This window comes from Lutzomyia longipalpis, chromosome 2 (assembly GCF_024334085.1).
Source record: "Lutzomyia longipalpis isolate SR_M1_2022 chromosome 2, ASM2433408v1".
NCBI classification, from domain to species: Eukaryota; Metazoa; Arthropoda; class Insecta; order Diptera; family Psychodidae; genus Lutzomyia; species Lutzomyia longipalpis.
The window spans coordinates 1,621,804-1,646,918 of record NC_074708.1 but is presented as its reverse complement, the minus strand read 5'-3'; the positions used below and the strand labels follow the sequence as shown (position 1 = coordinate 1,646,918).

Here is a 25,115-nt window from a genome sequence, read left to right as displayed (position 1 = left end):
ATTTTTCATTCGACTCTGAATTTATTTAGTTCAAAGCACACACATACAAGATTTTTAATCTTACTGCTCTTCCATCTCTCATGAGCTATCATAAATTCCAATGTACGCATGTGTTTAGAGATGATTTTCACATCTTTCTGCTCATCAGCACAGCATTCAGTTTGTAGTCTCTCATTGAGCACAAAGTGTTGTCGTAGAGAGTTGTGAATTTTATTAGTTAAAAGAGAGAAAAAAACATTTAGAAGATCATGAAGTTCTATCTGGAGGAGATTAATCGTCTTAAGAAGGCGGATTTTGAAGAAGTTTTCAAAAATGTCGTTGAGTGTTGTCCTGAAATTTCTCAAACTGTGTCCAGCATGCTTCCATTCCCAACATTTTCAGCATTACTCAATGCTTTCATGGAGACTCTCGATAAAATGGATCACATAAGTAAGTATAGTACAAAGAGGCATTATATAATGGGTACACTACCCGCCAAAAGTTTCTAAGAATGCGAAAAATTTAGAATTTGTAAAGGGAATTAAGATCTCTTATGAAAAGCTTAAGTTTTCTTAAAATTTCTTAACTTATCTCAAGAATGTAATGAATTTCTCAAGTTTTCTTAAGAAAAACTTAATATTTAATAAGAAAATATAAAATTTCTTAAATAGGCTGTATAGATTAAAATTCATATTTTCTGAAAATTTTTCTAGTCATTTTCAGGCATCAAAATTCGTTAAAAACATTGTTTCCTATAACAATATAAGAAATCTTAACTTTAGTTTAAGAAAACATTAAAAATTTTAGATTTTTCTTAAGATAACCTTTGTTAACTTAGGAAATGTAGGAAATCCTATAAAAATTTAAGAAATTTTAACTAAAGCTTAAGAAAGTCTTAAAAATCTTAACTCTAGCTTAAGAAAACTTAAGATATCCTATAAAAATTTAAGAAATCCTTACTTTAGCTTAAGAAAACTTAAGAGATTCTGAAGAAAATGTAAAAAAATCTTAAGAAAAATTAAGAAATCTTAAGGGAGTTATATTAAGATTTTACATGTGACAGAGCGTTAAAAAGCAGTGTTGTTGTCTCTCTCGTACTCACATAGAGGTTATGATGCTCAAGCACTTGGACTATCTGACAGATTAAAGATTTCTCTAAGAGAGACTTGAGTTTTATTTAGAATGTCTTAAGTTTTCTTATGAAAAACTTTAGAATTTTTAAATTTTCCTAATCAATACTTAAGATATTACTTTTGCAGGCTGAATTAGTCAAAATTTGTATTTTTCGTAGATTTTCCTAATCATCTTCGGACATCGAACTTAAGTTAACTTTTTTTTTTATAAAATAAATCTTGAGAATACTTAAATCTATCTTTGAAAATATTAAGTCTGAATAGTGAATTTCACTATATAGTCCCATAAAATTTTCCCTTAAAAATACTCTTTTTTTTTACTTTCTCAGAAACTTTTTGAGGGTAGTGTATTTGCCGTAAAACTTACTTAAAAATAATGTGTAATTTCAGAAAAGTTGAAAATTATCAAATTACACCCACATTTGGTGCCTGAAATTAACAAGAATCCCCTTACGGATGAATCAGCGTCGGAACAGTCAACAATTGGTCTCAATCGCATCACAAATGAGGAGAAGCGGATCATCTTGAAAGAACAAATTGAAGCTTATTGGGAGAAATTTAACTTTCCCTTCGTGATCTGCGTGAGGGAGTGCAAGACCATTGATGATATCATTGAATCTGTCCGCGAACGACTATCCAGGACACCCGATGAGGAGATAAGGGTGGCATTTGAGCACGTGAAGAAAATAACATCATTCCGAATCTCTGACATGGTATCACACTGAGATAATGGCGAATTTGTACAATAATAAAGTTCATAAAGTATTGTTTTATTTTTTTCTCTTTTTGTTCATTACACGTGCATGTTTACACTTCTAATTATGTGTGTTTGTTTGTTTTTTTTTCTTGTTCTTTTCTGTGGTAGGTACTAATAAAAAAATACTTTTATTTCAATTGTCTGTTATTTTCTTTTTTTTTCTTGCAAAAAAATGCAGCATCTTTTGAAGAGAAAGTCAAAAAAGGCTATTATTTTTCTTTTTGTGCTTAACTCGAGAACATAAAATGTACCTAAAAAGGGATTTTTTCAATTTTTGTTGCAAAACATTTTTATGAATAATTTTATTTACAAAAAAATTGCACATTTAAGCTTTAATTCTTTTGATTATATATTTTTTTGGGGACGGGATGCGATACTTAAATCTACAAACAATACATTATTTCAATGTGATTTGAGTAAAAACTAATAAATTCCTACTTAATTAAATAATTTTTTTTTTATTTCAAATTGATGTAAAGAAATGAATTTTTGTATTAAAAAAATCTTAATCTTTTTTATTATTTTCTTCTATGTCTCTCAGTAATGTATTTCGAGTTTCTTTTTGAAGGTGTTGTGGAATTTCTTATTGTAGGATGAGAAGGATGTTACAAATATTGCAACTTTATTGATTAAAAAAAAAAGATTGTTCTAAAATTTGTTGAATCGGAATAATATGTTGGTATGTATATGTAGTGATTCTTTTCTATTAGAATCTATTTGCAACCATAAAACAAAAATTACGAGTTGGTAGCATAATGCAACAATGCTCTCGATCGAGGAGTTTGCATTAGTTTTTTTTTAAATAATTTTCTCTTTTAATAACCCATTAAACAAATTTTGACAAGATTTAATCAATTATTGAACTCAATATTGAGTCAATGTAGGTCCATGGAGTTGATCAATTATTTATCAATCAGATTGGTAGACAATAATTGGTCAATAAACTCATTATTGATTTAGTTTAAATTGACTCAATATTGACTGATCAACAATTAAGCATAAATTGATCAACTGATTGATAAAAAAAATTAAAGAGCAATATTTGGTCAATAGTTGATCAATCCATGATCAATAATTGTTTGAGTTATAGTTGACTCAATATCTATTGTATCAATATTAAGTCAAGGAAATTTCGCATAAAGGATTAGTTATTGGGGCAATCAGATTTTTCTTGAAATTAATCAATGATCGCTCGATATATTGACTGGTTCAATTGATTTATCAATCATTGCTCAATCTGATTGACTCAATCGTAGTTGTACATTTTTTGGTTCAATAATTTGTTTAATGGGAAGAAAAAAAACATAATAAAATTATTATCTTTCTAACGGTTGCAAATAGTTTCCCTAACCATTAGAAAAAATAAAATAAATTACCAAAAAAATCACGATTTTTTTCTTTTATAAAAAATCGTGTTATAACAATTTAAAAATTCTTAATTATATATTTAATTTACATTTTAAGGCAAAAGCTTATATTTAACGTTCTTATTTTACTTTTATTTTGTTTTATTAATTTAGAATAATTCGTTTCCTCGTATGTATTACAATAATTTGTGATCTGTATTATACCTATAAATTTTTATTGATTTGTGTTAATTTTATTTTTGGGGAAAATTCATAAAAAATCGGTGATTTAATGTGCCGTTTCTTGCTCTATTTTTTCTTCATTCTTTTTTTTTCCTCATCTTTGGGATGAAACCAAAGAAGAAAATGTCCAATACATATTAAATAATCTCCATGAATTGCTAAAAAACCTTAAAAGTATAATTACTATTGAATCTCAATTAAAATCCCCCGTCAGATTCAGCTGTAGGGCATTCCCGAACATTTTAGAATCTCAGGTTGAATGGGAAATCAGATGAGGGCACCCGCTGAGGCAGCCGGTTGATTCACTTGGGTACCCAGTAGATGCTGCCCAGGTGTCGAGGGGGGCGGTGGTGTGATGCCATAGTGACCGTGATGGTGGAGGGTATGTGGGTGGAGACTCATGGGACTCATGCCCATACCCATAGCGCTCATTTGATGCAGTGCTGGGTGCTGGAGGTGCAACGGTTCAATCTTCGGCTTTGTCTCCATCATATTTCCCAATGCACTTGAATGACTCTGCGATGCCGACGGATTCGATTCGTGCTTCTTAGTCTGCTTGCGCTCTTTGGCGCGCCTATTTTGAAACCAAATCTTTACCTGTCGCTCCGAGAGTGACAATGATTGTGCCAGCTCGCTCTTCCGTCGCATTGTAATGTACTTCGATGTATGATACTCCTTCTCTAATTCCAATCTCTGGAAATCCGTGTAAACTACTCGATATTTATCTTTTGTCCGAGTTTTACCTGAAAATGAGAAGAGAAAATTCTCATTTTATTTTTTTACGATTTAAGATTTATTTTAAAAATTAATGGAAAGAATATTTTCATCTTCAAAATCATCAAACATAATGTCGCGAAAAGACGCTGTGTGATGAGAATTAACTTTAAGTTCAATATGCAAGATGCAACAAATACTTTGAAGAGAAATCTATAATATATAGGTAGGTAACATGCAGGTATGAAATCTGAAAGTATATTTTTAGGTTTTATACTATCGGAAAAAAATTTTCAAGCATTTCTCACTTCAAAGTTACCGCGCCATCATTAATCCATACTAGATAAGCAGTTACGGGTTAAATATCAGCTTGGATAGCGTATGGGGCGATAAAAGTTTTACGTTTGATTAATCGTTTGGGGGTATTTGTGATGGAGAAAGAGGTGCTGATTGAGAGACAAAATAATATCATGTCATACTTCTTTTTATAATTTTCAAACGTGTGCTATATAGGAGAGTTCCGTACAACGATGTATCCATTTTTTTAAAATTATTTTTTGCAAGAACATTGATGAATGTAATTTTCAGGGAAATCGCTCCTTTATTTTCTTTTTCAATTGACGTAATTTTCCGTGAAAATTCAGGATAGGTGTGGACAAAATTAAGAGGTCAAAAAAGGGCATGATGTGTGCCAATGAAGAAAGAAAATCACTCAAATATCGTACAGTCATTGAGGTTTCTTTTTTTTATCTAAATTGCGCACAATATTGTGTCGGTGTGTATGATGTTGAAATGTTGCTCTTTGGACAATTTAATTGATAATCAATTTTTCCCGCCCTATTAATTGACTCACACACACCCCTGATAATCCTTTCTTCATTGATTCCGCCACGAAGAATCATCAAGCTATGATTTTTACGCACACGCGGCGGTATTCCATTGACAAAAGAGCGTATTACGGCCGCGCTTGAGAGGACATAAAATATTTTTTTATTGATTAAAAAATCACTTTTCAATGGCACAAACAATAAAACACACATTTATTGTGTACTTCACCATTTTATATCCAATTCAATTAAGCACCGACATTATATTGTGTGTAGTGTAGGAATCTTTGCGGATAGTAACACTTTATGAAAATTAAACTATTTTGCATTTAAAACCAATTTAATAAATTAATTTCTTTCTTATTATATTTATTTAATATATAACTTATAAATTTGTTTAGCGTTCAATTCATTAATTTATCAATCAATTAATCCTTCATTTCAACTCATTTTACAGCTCTTCCACCAACGAGGGACTCTTCAATCAACGAATATACACAGAAAATAAAAGTTCGTAGCATTGTTCGTCAAATTTCTTGAAAGGTTCGTAACTCCAATGCTTTTACATGGGAAAATTCACCTCCAGGTTCGTAAAATGGGGTTAATTTCCCTGGCAGTGAGACCCCATTTTACGAACCTGGAGGTGAATTTTCCTATATAAAAGCATTGGAGTTACGAACTTTTCACGAAATTTGACAAACAATGCTACAAACTTTTATTTTCTGTGTAAGAATGAACGTTTATATTTAAAGAAAAGTCTTTAAAATCTTCTTGACCTCAATCATATAGGTATGTATTAATCTTCTCATTTTCTTTGATTTTTTTGGCAGAAATATATTTGTGTGATTGATTTTGCTTCTCAAGCTTCTCGAATATACATACTTTGACAGACTAAAGATTTCTTAAAAAAGACTAAACTTTTCTTAAGATTCTTTAAGCTTTCTTAAGCCTCTTTAAGTTTTATTAAAAATGCCTTAAGTTGTCATAAGATTTCTTAAAATTCTTTAAAAAAAAAACTTAAGAATCTTGAATTTTTCTTAAGAAATTTCAAGTTTTTTCTTAAGGAATCTTAAGTCTGTTAGAATAGTGAATTTTACCCAATAATTTGTAATTATAAATTCTTAATTTCCTTCGAGAGAAATTTAAAAAAAAAGCTTCGGCGCTATAGGTAAGGTGTGATCCGCCATGGGAAGAGAATAAAAGAAGGTTCATTTTTTTTAAGTTTGAGACCACTTAGGGCTTTCACCTATACATTACATATTATGAACATTCCTTCTTTCCTTTCACTGTCCACCCACGGTTTGTGTTGTGAAAAGCAACATGAGATAATGGTGTAAACGTTTGGACAGGGTGTTGAAAAGTCAATCGGATCACTCTTCGAGGAGTCATAAATCACACCGTGATCGATAGCTTTTAGTTCTCTTACACGCCTTATTCTTCACGGAAAAGTTTTTGCTATATGTGTATAAGAAAAAAAAACTCCATGTTGAAATTCGTTTTGGTTACTCCTGTGGGAGAAATGCTTTTGAGGAAGGAAGAAAAGATCGTTCGCTAAAGAAGAAACAAAAAAAAAGAAGTCTCCTAGCGAAACTTCCATTGTCGTATTTCTTTTTTTTTGTTCTTCAACACCACCCTCCACTCTTTTCCATGTTCTCAATTTATGGTTCATGCCACTACCGTGAAAATCAGTGGTATGACAAAAAGATTATGCTTTATCTACTTACTATATGTTCTAAAAGACATCATATTTGTCTCTTTGAAATGACAAATAGACTCGTGAAAATTGTCACCATTCTTCTGTTTTGCTTTATATTATAAATTGTTGTTGGTTTTGTATGCTTTCCACATTTTCGCCTTTCTCAATGAATCTCCCCAAAAATTTCGTGGTTGTTGCTTTAAGAGGAACATCCTAAGTTAGATATAGCAATTTCATATATAAACGAAGAATATATATAACATAAAGACATCCTCAAAGACCCATTCAAAAGAAACACTGAGATTTCCCCTAGTTTGCCAATTTCTCCCAAAGGGGTTGTTTGTTGAGAAATTTTATGTATCATAAGGATTTAACTGTACATAAAGGGAGCCAAAAAGCTCCCACTGCGTGTAATGAATATACATACCAAGAAAATACGAAAAATTTAACACAATTCTCGTAAATTTTCAACATTCTATCTCAATGTTTTTCTTATAGAATTTATTTTTTGTGGTTGTAATTGTTCCCCCTCTAAAGAAATTCTCAAACATCCCCTATGTGACCTCAAATAATTTTATCTCCCTCCTTTATAATTGTTGTGTATCAATTGCAAATTGGAATGATTCTATCCATATGTACTTGAAATTAACCCTCAAGTTTTGTCGGTGAATTGTAACGATGGAAATAATTGCCTGTAGTGGTTTGTACATGAAAAAACTACAGTACAGAACGTAAAAATTACTCAATTCACTTAATTATGCTTCTCAATTAAAAGATGAACCCCCCACTATGCCCCTCTTCCTCCCGAAAAAAAAACCAAGATAAATTGCCTTACAGACAGCGAATGATTTAATATTGCAGCAATTAGAGAGGTATAAAAAAAAACGTTGATTAGTAGAAAATTGTGTAAGATTTTCATGAACTAAACCCAAATCTTGCGTAAAACCTCACGAAATTCACACGATGGAGTTGTTTGGAAAAGGAGATTTTTTTTGTATTTAGTAAATAACACAAAGTTTCAAATAAAAAAGAATCACAGCTAAAAACTAAGGAATGAAAATGTTGATTAGAAGAATATTTCTTCATTCATTAAAAATTCTTCAAATTATTTTTTATTGATAAAAAAAAACTTCTACAAAAGACCGTGTTTGTCAACTTAAAAAGAATTACACAGCTACAAAAAATCTCTTAGCACGTGGTGAAGACTTTTAGGAGGAGAATATAAAACATCGCATAATTGAAACATTTCACGGACTACAGCAACCAAATAAATAGAATGGCAATAAAAATTCTTAATGCCGAAAAAAATATTTACCCACAAATACGTTTTTGTGTAATTTTGTCATTTTCATCTGCAGTATGGAGGCTCTCTTCAAGCAACACACTGTTCCGTGTACGTTGCGCGCCTCTATGAATCACCACGTACTGTAATGCCATTTATTTTGCCTTTTTTTCCGGATCCGGGGATGAAATCACGCAGTGTGTGTAGAATAATTTTACCCCAGAGAGAGATATGAATTTGTGACAACTGCTTAGCTTTAGGAGAGGCAATCTTTTCGGCATCATACCACCACCAAACCAATAATTCCCCTTTCACTCCTTTGGGTTTTAACAAAATACGTAGGTATAGTTAGGAATCTTTAGCACTTGGTCTCAAATTAAGTGCAATGAGTATGGCGATGGAGAATGGGATGAATGGTGAAAGAGTTGAAAAATTAAAATGCCTAATTTTTAACTGTGGTAAGCTTTTGACACCCCATCTTCGCATCTCTTTAGGTGGAAAACACATTCACAATGTTCTATAAATGCTTAAAGATGAAGAGAGGTGAAAAAAAAAAGATTCTCAGCGATAATGAGATTTTTCATGGCTCAGATGAGACAAAAAGTGCCAAGTGAGCTAATAGAATAGGTATGGTATAAAAGATGGATTTATGTGTTTGCATTGAGACACACAAGTCTTCCATTCTTGCCTTCTTAGCGTGACACACACACATTTCTTATAACCAAAATAAATGCCCTAAAACCTAGGTTAACAAAAGTAACAAGTGATAAGGAAGTTTAAACCCAGTTATCAAATCTTTCGCTCTCTTACCATGCCATAAGAATACCAAGAGGAAGAGCCTAAAGAAACCTTTTTTTCTTTCTTTTTTTTTTTTTAAGTGTTTACATATACCGCAATATGTATCTCTAAGAAAATATATTTTATACACTATGGAACAGTTTAATTAAACTCCTTTCTAAGGCTTTAGAAACTTTAAAAATTGAATTTTTTTTAAATAATATTGCAAGAATTATTTGTATTTATTCAATCATAAAAAAATATTTTCTTGATTTTCTTCCTCAGTGTTATTTATGTGGCGTTTCAAAACCTCCATGGGGGTGCATTAATATTGTAAATCTTCATGCAAATATTCTGATTATATTGTCAATATAAATTTTCTTTCTTACATACATACAATAATGTATATATGTGTAATGTTGAAGATATGTAGTATCGTTTCTCAGATGTAATGCTGGCATTTGATAAAACGACAAAGAAAAGCCGATTGATTGATAATAAGCTCACATTTTGGAAGTGTTCAAACAACTCTAAAATCCCTTTGATTTTTTTCGATTATACCGTCCCGAATTTCCTTCTATTTACTTTGTTTTCTTATTTTTTTTCTTCCTTTTGAATAATTAAAATTTTCTAGAAATATTTTTAAAAAAAAATCTATTTTAGCCAATTTTTATGTTGGATATTTTGAGAAATGCAATTTTATTATGGGGCCCAAGGGGAAGTTTCCCTAAATGCTCATAAACTTTTCTCTCCCCGGGGCAATAATATGACGAAGAGATCCTTGAAGGTCATTGTGTTACCAACATGCCATGAACCGTGTGATGGCAAAAACTTGCATATATTGTGAGAAGTCACAGATCAAAAGTGCCGAACAGATTTCTATAAAATTTTATGACAGGCGACCTGCAAAACTTTTCTTCTTCTTTAGCGTATTACTACCCATCTTGTGTTGAACTTTTCGTCTTCTTCTAAATATATATAATCATTTTTGGCTTGTAAATACTGTAAAACGTCTCTTTTTTCGGGGGTGCAAGACTAGAGGTATACAAGAGATTTCCAAGGCACTGAGAAAAGTTCAAGAATCCCTGTTACAGAGCCAGAGGAGTATACTACAGGATAATATACCTGGCTAAGAGAGAGAAAAAGTGAAAATACACAACACAAGTTTATTGCGATATTTCGGGGTGATCTTTTGCATACGGCCAAGAAACCCAGTTTCCTGGAAAATTAAGGAAATTAGGGGTTCTTACGGGGACTCCTTTGAACTACACCGACACTGCATTATTTTCTTAGAACATAAAAATTTTTCAGCACTTTTAACACTTTTTTGGGGATATATTACCAATAACTGTTTGCAATTTAATTATCAAGTCGATTAAAGAATGACAAACTGAAAATACAAATTTATCCTCAACATTAATCATACTGAATTATTCAGGCACTAATTCTATGTATCTTTATGTTCTTAAAACTGAAGAAAAAAATATGATGAGAGAAGTAGGAAAATGCTTACATTCAGCTGTAGGGGTAACTGGGGTAAAATGGTGAATCGGGAAAAAAATTAAATTCAATATCTCATGAAATACATTGTCCTAATCATTCTCATTCAGTTAACAGGTGCTTCTTACACCTCTTAATAATCCCAGAAAGCTTTAGTCATGTAGGACAAATACTTTGGATTTTATTGAGGAAAATAATTTTCCGATGTCTAAAGTTACTTTTACCACCTTACCATATTTCAATTCTTACCATCTTATTCTGTGTAATATGTAAATTATGAAAATGCACTTTTTCAATAAAGCAATTATTGCTGAACACAAACCTATTCTGATTTTTCCCACAAATTTTCCGAGTTTTCTATTATGAAGTTTTCACTAAAATGTAGCACTTGGGGCAAGACGGTGAATATTTTTTGGGGTAAAATGGTGAAAAATTTGCCTCCTTCCACTCATATAGTGTTTTCTCTCTCTACCCTCTATTTTTCTATTGACGCGTAATTGAATAATCGCCCAAAATTTTCGCCCTACAAAATCAATGTTTTTATTCCATTCAATTCTTCACAGATAATATGTATTAGGTAGATTAGGTAATATAAATAATTAATTAACTCGAAATAATGTTTTTTCGTAATTTTTCTTAGAAAATTTCTCCTTGTTAAATAAATTATTATATTGATTTTGCTACCAAAGTAGCTACGAGTATGAAATTCCTTGTCCGCTGGGTTTTTGTTGCACACAGATCTGACGGGAAGTTGTAAAAAACAAACAAATGGAAGTGCTTTTCCACAAATTTTGTGTTTTATCAATTTTATAGAACTAAAAAGTGAATAATCATTACGATACGGAGTGAAATCTCTCAATCGAAACAGGTATGTTTATCCCAGAGCAAATCAATAACCTCTAAGACATGGATTTTCAAAGAAAAACGCATTTGAAAATCATTCACCATTTTACCCCAGGATTTTTGGAACATGCAAATGTGGAAGGGTTTGGAAAATGGCCTGAAAAAGCATTTTCCCGTTGAGATAGAGAGAAATCGTCTGAGACAAAGTTGTAGCCCGGAAAATTTGCTATTAGATAGTTGTCATGGGAAATCTCAAATATTTCCATGAAACTCAGGAAAAATTATCTCCCAAAAATTCACCGAATTACCCCAGGTTCCCCTATGTTTTTTTTTTGGCTTCAGGAATGTGCCATAAAAGCTACGAAAATAAGACGTAATGCAATAGCTTTTTTAACAAATAATTTATGTCTCAATTTTCGAATCTTTTTCCCCGTGTGCTTCGCGGACAGACTAAGTCTTTGAAGGTGATGATCAACAATAAAAAAAAAACCCCAATGATCCATAGCGAAGCATCGTCAGAAGGCGGTCAGAAAAAGAAGGCTTTCACAGCCATTTTTTCTGTTCATTCTTGGAACAACCCATCAACATGTTAATTAATCAAAATAGCTCTCTCGATAAATTTCGAAGCTCTTTTCATATCTTCGTTTTTTTTATTTATATACGTCCCATAGTCAGTTGGAAGGAGAATTTTTATTAAAGTGCTATGGGATGGAGAAGAGATGAATATTGAGAAACACGCGATTGGACGTCAGATGCTTCCATTTTCATTTTATGCTTTCAGCATTTTTTTTTCATTCCAGCCACATTTCGTGTAATATATATTGGGAGTTTTTATGACGAAAAATGGCCGACCACGTATCGTAGCATTAAATACATATATATGTATGTATATAATGTTGGGCTTTTTGTATCGACGATGGTGGAGCTCTTTGGAGAGCGCGCATATACGCCCGTTGATTGCGTGACTCGCTGATGAAAAACGGAGGGGAAAATGTGTATAAGATACTTATCTCTTCTCTTTTTTTCCATAACTTTTAGCACTCAATGTGTACTCGACTATGTAATAAATAATACATGAACTCACAGGCCAGAGGCTACATTATACATATCTTTCTATTCATTACCAACCCACCAACAAATTGGACTCTGATGGTGTTGGATGAGGGCTAATGAAATTACTAATGTGCCAGGCTTTTTAAAGTTTATACATATTGCATTACATACTTGTAAAATACTAATGATTTCCCAAACTTTGTTTCTCTAAAAAATATTTAATAATTAATAGTAAATGGAATAAATTTTCTTTTTTAATCAATTTTTAGGCAAAGGATGTTTTAAAGCAAGTTTACAAAGCCTCAATCTTAATTCTCATAACCCTCATATTTTAAAGTTATTTAAATACAATTTTACAAGTTTTACAGTAGAGCCGTCATATGAGATAAACTACATTTTGAATAAGTTAGCTGAATTCAACTTGAGAACTTATTCACCCCTTTTCATATTAAACGAAAAAAATATATCAAAAATTTACTTCAAAAGAGGCGTGCTTTCCCAAAGAATTTAAAATAAATTGTAGGCTCAAAATACATGCAACAATGCTCAATTGTGGTACCATGTTATTCTTGGACATTCATCATGGGTAATGATTGTGGTGGATATTCACTTTTTTTTTACACACGTCTTTCCTTCAAAAAAACCATTTTCTCTCGCCCAGTGTGTGTAATAAATTTTTAATTTAATTTTCGAAAGTTATATCTCATCGCTGCTCAGACACGAGAAAAAAAAAACAACAACACAACTTCTTTCGTGCTTATGAACTTTTCACCAAGCACAATTATGTTGCAAATAAGCAACGCAGTAAGGCGTACAATTAATGAGGAATGGTGTATATAAAAGCACAAACCTCTGGTCACGTTATTATAAATAAAACATTTATATAGAACTTTAATAAAGATCGTGTAGCTTCAGTACAGTGTGCACTAATTAGGGTGAAAAAAAACTACGAGAAGCACAAGAAAATGGTGAACATTCATGCAAAGTAGGTATAATTTATAAAAGATCTGCGATACACGCATGTAGTACGTATGCATAGTTCAGAAAAGCCAAAAAAAAAATCCAAAAGAAGAAAAAAGAATAAAATTATAATCACCCATTACAGTGTAAGGGTGAGAGAAAGAAAAAGGAAAATGTTGGAAAAATTATGAGGAAAATTCACGCAAGAAGTAACTTAATGGTGTAAATAAATGGAATTTGCAGAGAAGGTTGGAAAAGTAATTTTGGAAAATGCGTGCAAGTTTTTCTTCATACCACTTGGATCCAGAGGTGAAAAATCTTGCAGTGAAGGTGCAGAGCAAATGTTGACTCGCCCTTAAATTGACAAAGTATAATCACACATTAATGTGGTAATAAATATACTTAAAAAAGAATTTTAAACAGAAAACATATCAATATAATTATTTTTCTTTAGTTTTAATTAAGAATAAAATCTTAGGGCGCAATTCTGTGTAAAAGGTGAAGGCAAAGAGAATGGAAAAAAAGGTATTAGAATGATAGAAAAGAGACTTACATAAAATTAAATGCAAAGAATGAACATTAAAATCAAAAACAAGTGGATTGATACATAGATAATATAATCAATTGAAAATTCCCAAAGAAATAACAACCATTCAGTATATATTTTCAATTGGTTTCTTAATTTATTGTTATTCTGATTAAAATTATCTATAAAAACTTCTAAAATAGTAGGTACATAAATAAGAAGATTAGTGAATATATATCTTGAGTAAAGTCCAATAGAAGAAAAAAGATAGAGAAGAAATTTGATATCATAACAAGGTCTCATACATAGATATTTTTCTCCAAAAAAAAAGAAGAAAATTAACTCAGTACCTACTTATATATAGTGAGTAAACATTATCATACATTATCAGAATAATAACAGCTGAGATTCAAAAAATATTATTTAGTGACTGCAAAATTTATTGACTGTTTATTGCTTTATTGGAGCGCAATTAAGGAGCACAATGTGAGCATTTGCTGACAATAAATTATACTCGGTTTTTTTTATCCTCCTAGACAAATCATAACATTCAGCAAATGCCTACGGATCCCACTTAAAGTCACATCTTCAACTCTCGCGCATAATTTATGAATTGTATGTATGTATGTAATTATTATTATTACAAATTAAATATCATATCTCTTAAATGGTGTAAAATGGGTAGGTAAACTATTTAAAAGAATATTTATATACCCATGAGGATAGCCTAAATCCGACATTTTGCCTCTAACTATTCTTTTTTATTTTGTTTTAAATGAAAGAAAATAAATTTAATCCTATTAATAGGAATCTATCATTGTATTAATTAAACTACGACCCTCTACTTAATTTTAATTTGAGTTGTACTTTTATTTAGAAAGCAAATAGGAAGAAAAATCAGAAAAGTATATAAAAAAAAAGATTTTATGAACTTCTAAGTTATTGCTGTTTGTGATAGAGATGAGAAAATGAAATTATGGACATAGGTGTATTTAAACAAATTACACCAAATTTGACCCTTCTATAATATGTGCTAAAGTTTTATGACAATTCTGTGGGGTATACAATATTTGGTATTGTAGTAGTTTGTTGATTCTTGCACCAACTGGATATTCTTCAGGTGATTTTACTACCCCCAATTTAAGCAATATGACTTTATGATCAATTTTTACTTTGAGTTTTTGGGCACTTCTGGGTCACGGTGCTTCATGACCTTTTTTCTCCTTCTCCTAATGTTTAATTTTCCAGACATTCTGGCACTTTCTGTCTAAGTGGGAATTTAAAGGAGAATAAATATAATTTTATTTTTGTTTTAAAAGTGGATTTTACATGTAAATATTGTATTAATTGAATTTAAGGTTGTTTCCCAAATTGAAATTTCCTCATAGCATTTTACAAACAATGGTTTTAAATTTCTCCACTCTGTGGTTACCCAATAAACACACAAAAATTCATTCAATCTTAAGCTTAATTAAAATTGGACAAAGATCGTTATTCAGGATTGTTTGTGTATTGAGCTTGATTAGAGCTTTTCACTGTTTAATGATTTTTTAACTCATAAATTGTTTTTTTTTTCATCCATGTCTTACAATCTTTAAAAAACTTTTTTTAACACGTCCGCGTGGTTAGTTTTGATTTTTTTTTCAATAAAATCTTACAGGTATGAAATTCATAAAAATAATTTCAAATTCAAGATAATTTAGTTAATCAGTAATTTCTTTGGTAATATCTTAAATTCATCAATAAACCCACATCAATTTTGTCCGCAAATCTCCTATCAATCCTCAAAGCAACAAAGCTTCAATTTCCTCGGGCATGAAATTGTTCTCTTCAACCCACTCCCTTCCCCCTTTGCGCTGTCCTACTAAAATTTGGGGGAAAACGTTGATGTGAGATTATTGAGTGGGTTGTGTGGGGCACTCCCTCGCGTCAATGGATATAGAATTTTTTAAGAGTCAAACTCTGGGTGTTTTATCATGTCACTTTGTCTGCTCGCGATCACCCATTATTGATTGTCACGAGTGGAGAGAATTATTGCCCTTGTCTTGTAATCTCTCTGGTTTTCTTGCGAATTAACTTAATACATTATATGATAGCACACATAGCTCAGGCTGGCGAAGACTCCATCGTGATCTCTATCGCCACACCGTCTTGAAGTTTGAAGAAAAAAAAACAAAGTGTAGGTACATAAGCGATAAGCTCTCCCGATTAATGAGCAATGAAATGAAATCCATTAATTGTTTCATTGAGAGGTGGCCAGGGTAAGATGGACACACGCGCGACAAGTGTGGTTGAGAGAGAGGAATATTGGCCAAACAAAATATTACACCCAGTAAAAGACTTTTAATTTATTGACTGTGTGTGCATGATGAGGTACGGGGCTACAATAAATTTAATTATGTGCTATTTGTTGTGATTGTCTCTCTTTACTTGGACAAGTGTCTCTCACATAAAACCATTTCCTAATTTGCACTGAACAATAATAATTATTCTCCTCAATGGACATATCTGATTTTGAGGGATATGATTTTTATATTCCCTGATTATTTTCCAGACACTTTACCTTCATCTACCTGAACTTTTATCAACTAGTGTGCCAAAGAATTTTGTGGGGGAGAATTGAGGGATACTAAAAAATAAATAAATTTTCTTTTCAAAGGTACACAGAAAATGCATAAATCACCTTAGAAATAAAAGAGCAATAATAATTTTTATTGCGATACACACTCAATTGAGACATTTGGGATGATCCTGTAAGAGCATCTATGTCTCAATCTGTGCCAATAAACTGGGATGGGAATATAAAAAAAATGGAAAAGTAATACTGCTTCATCGTATCTCTTGTGTCTTTTACGATCGTCTCACCTTCACATCGTGACAATTTACCTGAATTTACTAACAAATAAAATTCAGAGTTAAACTCATAAGGGATATTTTTCCTTTAAATTTTACCTGGCAATTTCAATAAAAATGCCTACTTTAGATGTAGGAAGAATACATAATACCGAAGTTATATTTAAAAGAGAATATTTAGGGAATACATAGGATAAAATAAAGAAGAATTAAATGTAAGGAAGTCTATCGATCGGTATCACCTTAAACTTTCGTACGAAGAAGAAAACGTAATAATAAAGAAAGATCTTAATATGTTAAGTCAGTTCAATAAGTCAAAATTATAATTTTTTTAACCCTTTCGCGTCCACGTGAATTATAGAAACATTGAGTGAAATTAACTTGTCAGACAATCTTAAGATTTCTTAACTTTTCTTAGGAAAACTTAAAATTCTCAAAGTATTCTTAAGCAAAACTTAAGAGTTCTTTAGTCAGGCAGAATCGGACGAAATGCTAATTTGACGTTAATTTTTACGAATTTAAGTGCCCAAAGACCATAAGGAAAAATTTTCGGAAAATATGAATTAAGTCTCGATTTTCGGAAACTTAAGAAATTTTATTTTCTTCTTTAAAAATCTTAACTTTTTCTGAAGAAAACTTGAAAGGATCTTAAGAAAATTTAAATATTCTTAATAAATCTTAAGTTTTTAAGAACTGACTGACTAGTGAATTTCACTTTGAAACACGCGGTCTTTCTAACACGATATTAATTTTGCGGATGCTTTCAGAAGATATTTCTGAGTTGAATCTTCTTTTTGAAATTATTCTTTTAATCAGAAAATTAAGAATTTAGTTAAAAAAAATTCCTAATCAATTCTAATTGATCAGGAGAATGTTCCGTTTAGGTCAAAACATTCCTCTTGACTTTTGGAACATTTATGTATATGACCAAAATAACTATTCTCATGATCAAAAGCAGAATTTTTTGAAAAAAATCCTAATTTTCTAATCAAAAGATAGGGGTCCCTTCTTCTTTGACCTTTTCTACGTAAATTAATTGCATTTCTATGTCTGAAACATAATTTAAATAACTTAAACTTGAGAAAATAAAATGTTTCACAATTGGGACGCAAAAGGGCTAAAGAATGCCGTCGCAAAAAATTTCAATTCATTCTAAAAAAAAATAAAATTGAAGACAAAACTATATAATTTAAATTGGCAGAAGATGGTAATATGAGGGATAATCAATTTACCTGGATTGGTCTGATTTTGATAAGATGTCTTCTTCATCCACTCATATGGGCTCTTTACAGGCACTGGACGGGACATTGTATGCGGGGATCCTGCTCCATTTGGTGCCCCAGGACTTGACATCTCACTCCCAGAGACAGTAATGGGTGGCGATGGAATACTAGTGAGTCCATCGGGAGTGATATGTTCCCCTGCTGACTGCCCCATTGTGCTAGAGCTAGCGTGACTGAGATGCAATCCTGGGGTTCCACTACTTGTGCCGCTGGATGAACTTTGGTGCAGAAGGCTATTCTGCGGCGTTGAAAAATTGTCGTGGCTAGGCCAGTCAGGACTACCCTGATGAAACATGTGTGTGTAGTACATCGGCTGTGCTTGGGCTTCGGAATCTGGGGCGAAGAGCTGCGGATTTGGGGGTTGATGGTAATTGGGAGCGTACCAGTGATTTGGCGGCGGATAGAGGTTGGTGCACGGATTCTTGGAATACATTGTCAAGGTATTATAGTACGACACCATTTCCGGTTTTCCAGTATGTTTGTTAAAATAAGGATAGTTTCCGAATCATTCACACGTCTTTTTTAATTTATTTTCTTCACTTTCCAAACTGATTTTCCAATTTAAAACAACAACAAAAAATCTCTAATCCACAAGTCTTTTTCCTAGGAAAATCACCTCAACATCTAATTATGTTTCTGCACAAATTATTAAATTTGTCAATACACAAATTAATGCAAACACTTAAACAATATTTTAATCACTCTTAACTTTTATTTATTTTTTTGATTGCCGTGTGTCTCTCTCTCCTTATTTGTAAAATGCGTTGCCGAGAAAACTCTTAGTCACATTGGTTGAAGCGATGTGGTGTGGCACAACCAACCGAGTCAGTGTTTACAGCTCAACTGGCATGAAATGCGCACAGCGATTGCGTGTTGCTGGCCAGGCAAGAGGCAAAGATGGTATTAAAAGGTGGAGCCATTCTCGAGTCTTGTGAACCAATCGCGGACTGAGAAAATGCCTTTATGTGGCCGACACGACATTGCTGATGTGATGTAGGAACTTTTGGAAACCAATGGTTGATATCTCACGATATGTATGAGCTAATAACCATTCTGTATGGAGTAAAATTGTCGTCTTTCCCGATACTTTTCCATACTGGCAAATGCGACATTAATCGCATTGAATGTTCCTGGAAAATTTAATTTAATAACGAGTAGAATTATTGATATTTTTTCACTTTAAATTTTACCTTAAAAAAAAAGAAGTGAAATGAGTGCATTTGTACTGAAAATCCAAGAAATTCCAGAACAGAAAAAAGGATTTGGAAAATCCCAAGGCGTGAGAGATGTCCAAGATAATTTAAAAAGATCGAATTTTTACAACCTCAGGTCAAGTTTTACTGTACCCCCCGTACCTACATATTATGTAGTTTTACCTACTTTGAAATCCTTTCTAATTTTGTGCACTAAAGCTTGCACCCAAGAGGTAATTTTTAGGTACGAAACAGAATTGTCTTTTCAAAGTTAATCCCATTTTGGGAATAATGTCTTCCATTTTGGAATTTTAAAATTCTGGTTTTTTCAACCTTTGCTGCTGTTTTGCAATATTTTGTTCCAGGTAAATCAGGTACAAAGTTAGTTTATACTGAAATGCAATAACTAACAGAAAATTATATAGAAAAATTCCAATTTAATCTCAAAGTAAAATTGAGTTAAAATGCAGAAAGAATTTTTTTTTCCAAATTTTTACATCCAAAAGTCTCAATTCTTGTGCAAAAAGTATGCAACTGAGCTCGAAGAATGCATACACGCATGTAAAATTTGTCTTTAAAAATTTATGACATGAGTCTCAAACCTTGATGGCACCCATTCGAAATGCAAACAAATAAAACCACTATGAGAGTTTTTTTTCTCCTCCAACAATACCACTCAAATAATTGCAGGAAGATTATTTATTTACTCTAACAACAATTATGGAGTTACTATGGGGATTTATTGAATAGTAAAGAAAAAACTACTTTCGTTTAAATGATTTAATTTGAGCAAGAACGCATTTATTAAGGTGTTTACTCGGGATTCTTTGGCATTAATGTTAAGCGCATCAGCTTTGATATTTCTGGTTTAATTATAAAACTCGCAATGAGACACAATTGAGTGAATCACTGTGATGTCAGTTAAATTATTTATTTTTTCAAGTACACTGATGGAAAAATAATTTAAGGTCAAGTTACGTAAATTAGAAGAAAAATATCAGAAAAATTAAAGTTCTTTATCATTTGAAAATCCGAGTCGTATCTCCGTTATTTTGAATATCAAATCTGTGTGACTGATAATCCATCAGCACATCGAGAAATAGAGAGAGATTTGGACGCATCCAATCATCACAAAAATCCACAATCCTCTAGTCTCACAATCTACACACACTACAACCCCAATCATTGCACGGTAACGGTGTTGAGCTGCAAATTCGCTGCTGCTGGATCATTCGCTCCAGCTCTAATGCTGCAGAATTTGGTTTTCCCTCAATAATCTCCGTGGACAATTTGCAAAGAAAAGGACGGCCACCCTTTCACCATTCACAGTTTTCTTGCACTCAGGTGATGCCAACACTATTCCCGACTTGGCCAGTCACAGAAAAGCACTATTTCATTTCCGGAGAGAACTTTTAAAATTATTCAAACCCGGACTCATATTAATAATTAAATTATGATTGTAAAATTCTAAGGAGAACAAAAAATTGAATGGATAATTTGAGAGCCAGTACATACTGAATAAGTGAAGATTGAAGATCTTAACTGAAGATTTTTTTTTTTGAGCACGTTTATTCACAATCTGTAACATTACAAAAGAGTCACAATATGCGAAAGTTTTGAAAGAACTTTAAAAGAAAGAATTTGAACAACTAAACAAACTCTTCGTACACCTTAATCCTCATTCACCCCACCCACACCATAGTCCTTAAATCTAAATATTCATATTTTAATACGATCTATCAATTAATAATTGAATTGCAATCACCAACAAGAGGGTTTTTGCAAATTAATTAATTAAGCTTTTCTTGCTTTCGAAATGTAATAGAAACCATCAATATGGTTTTTCCGTGAATTTGGAATATTGACAAAATGTATAAAGCTGCGCGGCTTTTTCATCTACATATATGTGTCTCTCAGGTGTACAATAAAAATGCAGACCTCTCGATATTTTGAAATTAATCCCCCTCATAGTCTAATAGCATTAGATTAGTCCACAAGGAGATGAAGTTTTTCCGTTAATAAATTCAGTGAGCCTCTTAGCATAGACTGGGCATGAGAAAAAATTCTCTGTTGTGAGCCCAGGTCCGCCATGGTATTTCACTTTTTTTTTGATCTGTAGAGTGGGGGCTATAAATGAATAATAAAATTATGATTATATGACTCTCGGGTTTTCGATGGAAGCTTGAGAAAAATATCCAGACTCTCTCTCTCTTTCTGTCTCTGTCTGATGCGCGCTTAATCTTTGCCCGCCAAATGGAGCTTCACTTCATTTAAGAGCTTTTTTCTTCTACTGAAAATATTCAATTTACTCAAATATGATTGTATTAGCTACCTACGTATATAAGACATATATGGCGAGGCTCATTACACAAAAAATTGAGCGTTTGACTCAAATTATTAGTGAGTCTCTAACTGAGTGTGGCTATGGTACTCCACCTTTTGGTATGGACATCATTAAATTTATGCTGAAAAAAAAAATACAAAAGATATATACCTACACAAAGACTGTGATACGATGTGGACAATTTCCCAGAGTTATAGTCAATAAAGTTAAGCATCCGTATAATTGTAATGTGGCTTATGTAAAATAATAATAATGTAGTAAAGGGAATATTAGAGTCAATACGGGAGCTTTCACTTCTTGTTTGTCGTCAATTGCAAGCTATTGTAGGCAAAGTGAAGAAATAATCGTAATAATAACAATAATAATAATAATAAAATATTATTGAAATTGCCCAATTATAATTCTTCATCAATACAGAGACACAACACTATACACACTAATAATTACTTTGCACGTTGTAGGTGCACCAGAGGAAATTTTGCGTTAATTTGTACACGAAAAATATGACCCATCCTCAACAATATTCTCTTCATTAGGGTTTAACCACCCAATTAAGCTGCTAATCTTTTTAGGGTGTTTTAACTTTAACTGAGAAGATGGGGCATAAATTACGTGAAAAAAAGAGAAACATATAATATTTACCTAATAAAATAATTTAAACATTTTCATATAGGAATATTTTTTTTTCCATATTGCTTGTAAATTCTTGAATACGCCTTTTCTTGAATTAAAGTCAAAGAAAAAAAGATCCTTTTATGTTATCTTGCAGATCCATTTTCTTTGTTAATAATGGAAGAATAGTGATGAAGAAAGGGATATATGTATATGTACAAAAAGCACCTGGTAATTTACCTGATGCACGTTATATCCTCATTTTCGCTGCATAAGATGGCCAACAAGAAGGATTGGGAGTTCAAAGACGAAGTGAGTGGAGGTGAGGGAATAAGAGTAAGAAGAGAGAGAAAAAACCCCTAGTTTAGATCAATTTTATTGGTATTAAAAACAGAAATGTACCCCTTAGCGGCCCTTTCCTCAATAAACTTTTATGATAGGTTTGCATGCTCTCCACCGTGTATGTACTAAAAAATCGAATGGCCACGTATATAAAGCAAAAGTCCAATAAAATCCAATTGCCGCACGCATGGGTAAATAACGGCTATGTTCTCCATTGAATGGATAAATAACATAAAAAGAAGGTACATTCATATTTCTAAATTTATTATTTTTACACTCAACTGTGGACTAAAAGTTCATCAAATTCCATTTACAACAGCTCAATTTACGAATTTTGCACCAAAATAGAATGAACTATGTAATGCCATTTGTTAAATTAAACCATTTTCCTTTATTTTATTACGGAGCCATCCTTGCTATGTGGAGTTTTTTTTTCAGGGGAGAGCTTTTTCTTTAAATTAAGTAATTTCTATACCATTCATTTGGCTCAATTATTTTAGGTATTATACATAATGAAGAAGGGATTTTTTTTAACAGAGAATTTGGTCGTTGAAGAAATCGTTGAAATTTCATAAGAAATTCTTGAAATTTTAAAGATTTTTTGGTGGCAGAATAAAAGAAAATTATGTCCAGTAGAATTCTCTGAAAATCTCACTTAAAAATTTGATAGAAAAATCATTTATCAACCAAATTGTCTTGAAATTTTGCATAAAAAAAAATATAAAGCCCTATTTTTAGCCAAAACTATTAGATTTTTGTGGAAATAAAAATTTTTAAAGCCATTTCTATGCTTCTTAAAGTCAATAAAGAAAAGCCAAACGTATCTAAATTAAGTTTAATTGGAAAATTTGACCTAATTTGATCTTCCTTTAATTTTTTTGAAACTTTTTTTTTATTACAAGGAATATATATAGAATATCCAAGCTCAATTTTTTATTCTTTTGTGCTCAATTTATTGAGGAAAATTGATTTTTCTCATGGTGACTTCCTGTGCAAAATCATACATAAAATATTATTGCCCTAACAACGCGCTTTACTCTAATAAATTGTATTCTTAATCAAGAACCTGTAAGAGCACCTTCGCGTCGGTATAAAAAATATTTTAACTGATGAAATTCCTTCCTTCGTTTCTTCCATTGCTTGTGGTGTACAGGGCGGCCAAGACAGAACGTCTATAATGTTATCAGAAAGCTCATAAACAATAACTCTCGTTGCTCTCTCAAATTGTAAATGTTTGCCATGAATGATGTGTGTGGTGTATAAGGCATATGAGGCATGATAAGGCGCTATAACTATAAAAATCCTTTTTAATTTTACTATTTGTCAAATAGAACTACAAAAAAGAAGAAGAGTATATATTTCAATAAAATGATTTACAGTCCGTGTCGCATTGTCGTAAAAGAAGCTCGCGGGCTCTGTTTTTTTTGGGATGGGCGGTATGCGGGGGGAGGAGGTTAAATAGGGAGGCAAAATGCGGACATTTCGACATGTCTTTTGTACATCGTCTCGACGACATTTTTTTTTATGTGCTCAAGGAAAATAATCTGTTATCAATTTTAGCAAAGAATTTTCATTCTCTCTGCTATTTGCTTTTCTCATGAGCGATAAAGAAAAAAAAAGAAAAGAAAAGGACTCATGCGTTGATGTTCGCAGTAACTGACAATAATGTACATAGCATACAGGTATCAAATATGTCAGTATTTTAATGAGGCCAATTAATTTCTTTATTGCTCTTGCATTTTCTGTCGCCAAAAAATATGAATTACCTACAAAATGTAGCTCTTTGTTGAATCACCAAGGCGGTTGGGAGGTGGAATACAAAACCAGAGTTTTATCGGAGCTTTCGGTTTTACTTTTTAGGCACGAGAGCATTTAATTTAATGTATAGTTACAATTAATCCAAATTAATTCTATCTGAATAAAAAATATTTTAATTAATCCTATTTTTGAACAAATTATTTGGAAGATTTTGAAATTATTCGAAGAAAACAATTCTTAAATATTTCGAATATTTGGAAAATTAGTAATTGATTTAACATTTAAAAAAAATCGAAGAAGAAAGTAAGACAAGAAGCAAAAATGCAAGAAAATTGTAAGAATATTTAAAAAAAAAATCATCAAACTCATAATTAAAGAAAACGAAAATTAGATGAATGAAAAATGTCACAAAAGTTCGTAAAATCCATACAAGATGCAATTTGAATGCATAAAATAAAAATGCGTTTAAAGTGTTAAATGCTAATTATTTATTTTTATTTTCTTAATTAATTAATCAAGAAATTGGCCATTTAGTCAAAATGATCTAGAATAAAAAAAATAGAATAATGTGATATATTCAACAAATAGTTTTAAATCTTCGCAAGATAATAACCCCTTAAATGCCTTTGGCTAATTAAATATTAGGAGAGAGCGGGGCTAAAGTCACTTAAGGGTTTGTAAAAAAATCTCAAAATATATTTTTTGACTAGATAGAACAAAATAATCCAAGGAATTAGTTGAAAGAGTTGAAAGGCAAAGAATATCTTAAAGAAATGAGCTGTTTGGGAAATATAAGATTTTGAACTTTTTCCAATCCTCCAAGTGATTTTTTTGCTCCGCTCTCCCGTAATACACAATATTAATTAATCTTTGAAAAAATTAAGGATTCGTCTAATGAAATTCACTGATTTTTTTACAAATTAGATTTTATGAATTTATTACCAGCTTCAATCCAATTGCTAAGATAATTAATTACATCAGGAAAAACTCAGGAAAATTACGAGAAAATTGAGGAAATTGTCCAGTGAGCACACACAATTAATGTCACTAAAGATGTCACAGTATGTTCTGGGAGACTCCTAACAACTTGTATC

At 31.7% G+C, this 25,115-nt stretch overlaps 2 protein-coding genes across 3 annotated transcripts; one reads left to right on the top strand and one right to left on the bottom strand.

The window, feature by feature from the left end:
• Positions 1-234: 234 nt before the first annotated feature.
• On the top strand, positions 235-1,885 carry LOC129788521 (2-oxo-4-hydroxy-4-carboxy-5-ureidoimidazoline decarboxylase-like). Its single transcript, XM_055824655.1, has 2 exons — positions 235-429; positions 1,503-1,885. Exons 1-2 carry the CDS (start codon positions 249-251, stop codon positions 1,835-1,837), a joined length of 516 nt encoding a protein of 171 aa, XP_055680630.1. The 5' UTR covers positions 235-248; the 3' UTR covers positions 1,838-1,885.
• LOC129788518 (homeotic protein caudal-like) lies at positions 1,862-18,629 on the bottom strand. 2 transcript variants are annotated; one of them, XM_055824650.1, is made up of 3 exons: positions 17,722-18,629; positions 13,405-13,464; positions 1,862-4,201 (listed from the first exon to the last, which is right to left on the bottom strand). In XM_055824650.1, exons 1-3 carry the CDS (start codon positions 18,230-18,232, stop codon positions 3,726-3,728), a joined length of 1,047 nt encoding a protein of 348 aa, XP_055680625.1. In that variant the 5' UTR covers positions 18,233-18,629; the 3' UTR covers positions 1,862-3,725. The 2 variants fall into 2 exon arrangements, with proteins under 2 accessions (XP_055680625.1, XP_055680626.1); XM_055824651.1 differs by lacking the exon at positions 13,405-13,464 and having other exon boundaries at positions 17,722-18,627.
• Positions 18,630-25,115: the final 6,486 nt, after the last annotated feature.

Bases quoted from the DNA above. Each gene is read 5' to 3' on its own strand.
- LOC129788518 (XM_055824650.1), bottom strand. From the start codon at position 18,232: ATGGTGTCGTACTATAATACCTTGACAATGTATTCCAAGAATCCGTGC. The intron at 13,465-17,721 runs GTAAATTGATTA...TGTCAATTTAAG, and splicing joins TCAAAATCAGACCAATCCAG to GGCGAGTCAACATTTGCTCT. The intron at 4,202-13,404 runs GTATGAAGAAAA...TCTCATTTTCAG, and splicing joins TTCACCTCTGGATCCAAGTG to GTAAAACTCGGACAAAAGAT.
- LOC129788521 (XM_055824655.1), top strand. From the start codon at position 249: ATGAAGTTCTATCTGGAGGAGATTAATCGTCTTAAGAAGGCGGATTTT. The intron at 430-1,502 runs GTAAGTATAGTA...GTGTAATTTCAG, and splicing joins CGATAAAATGGATCACATAA to AAAAGTTGAAAATTATCAAA.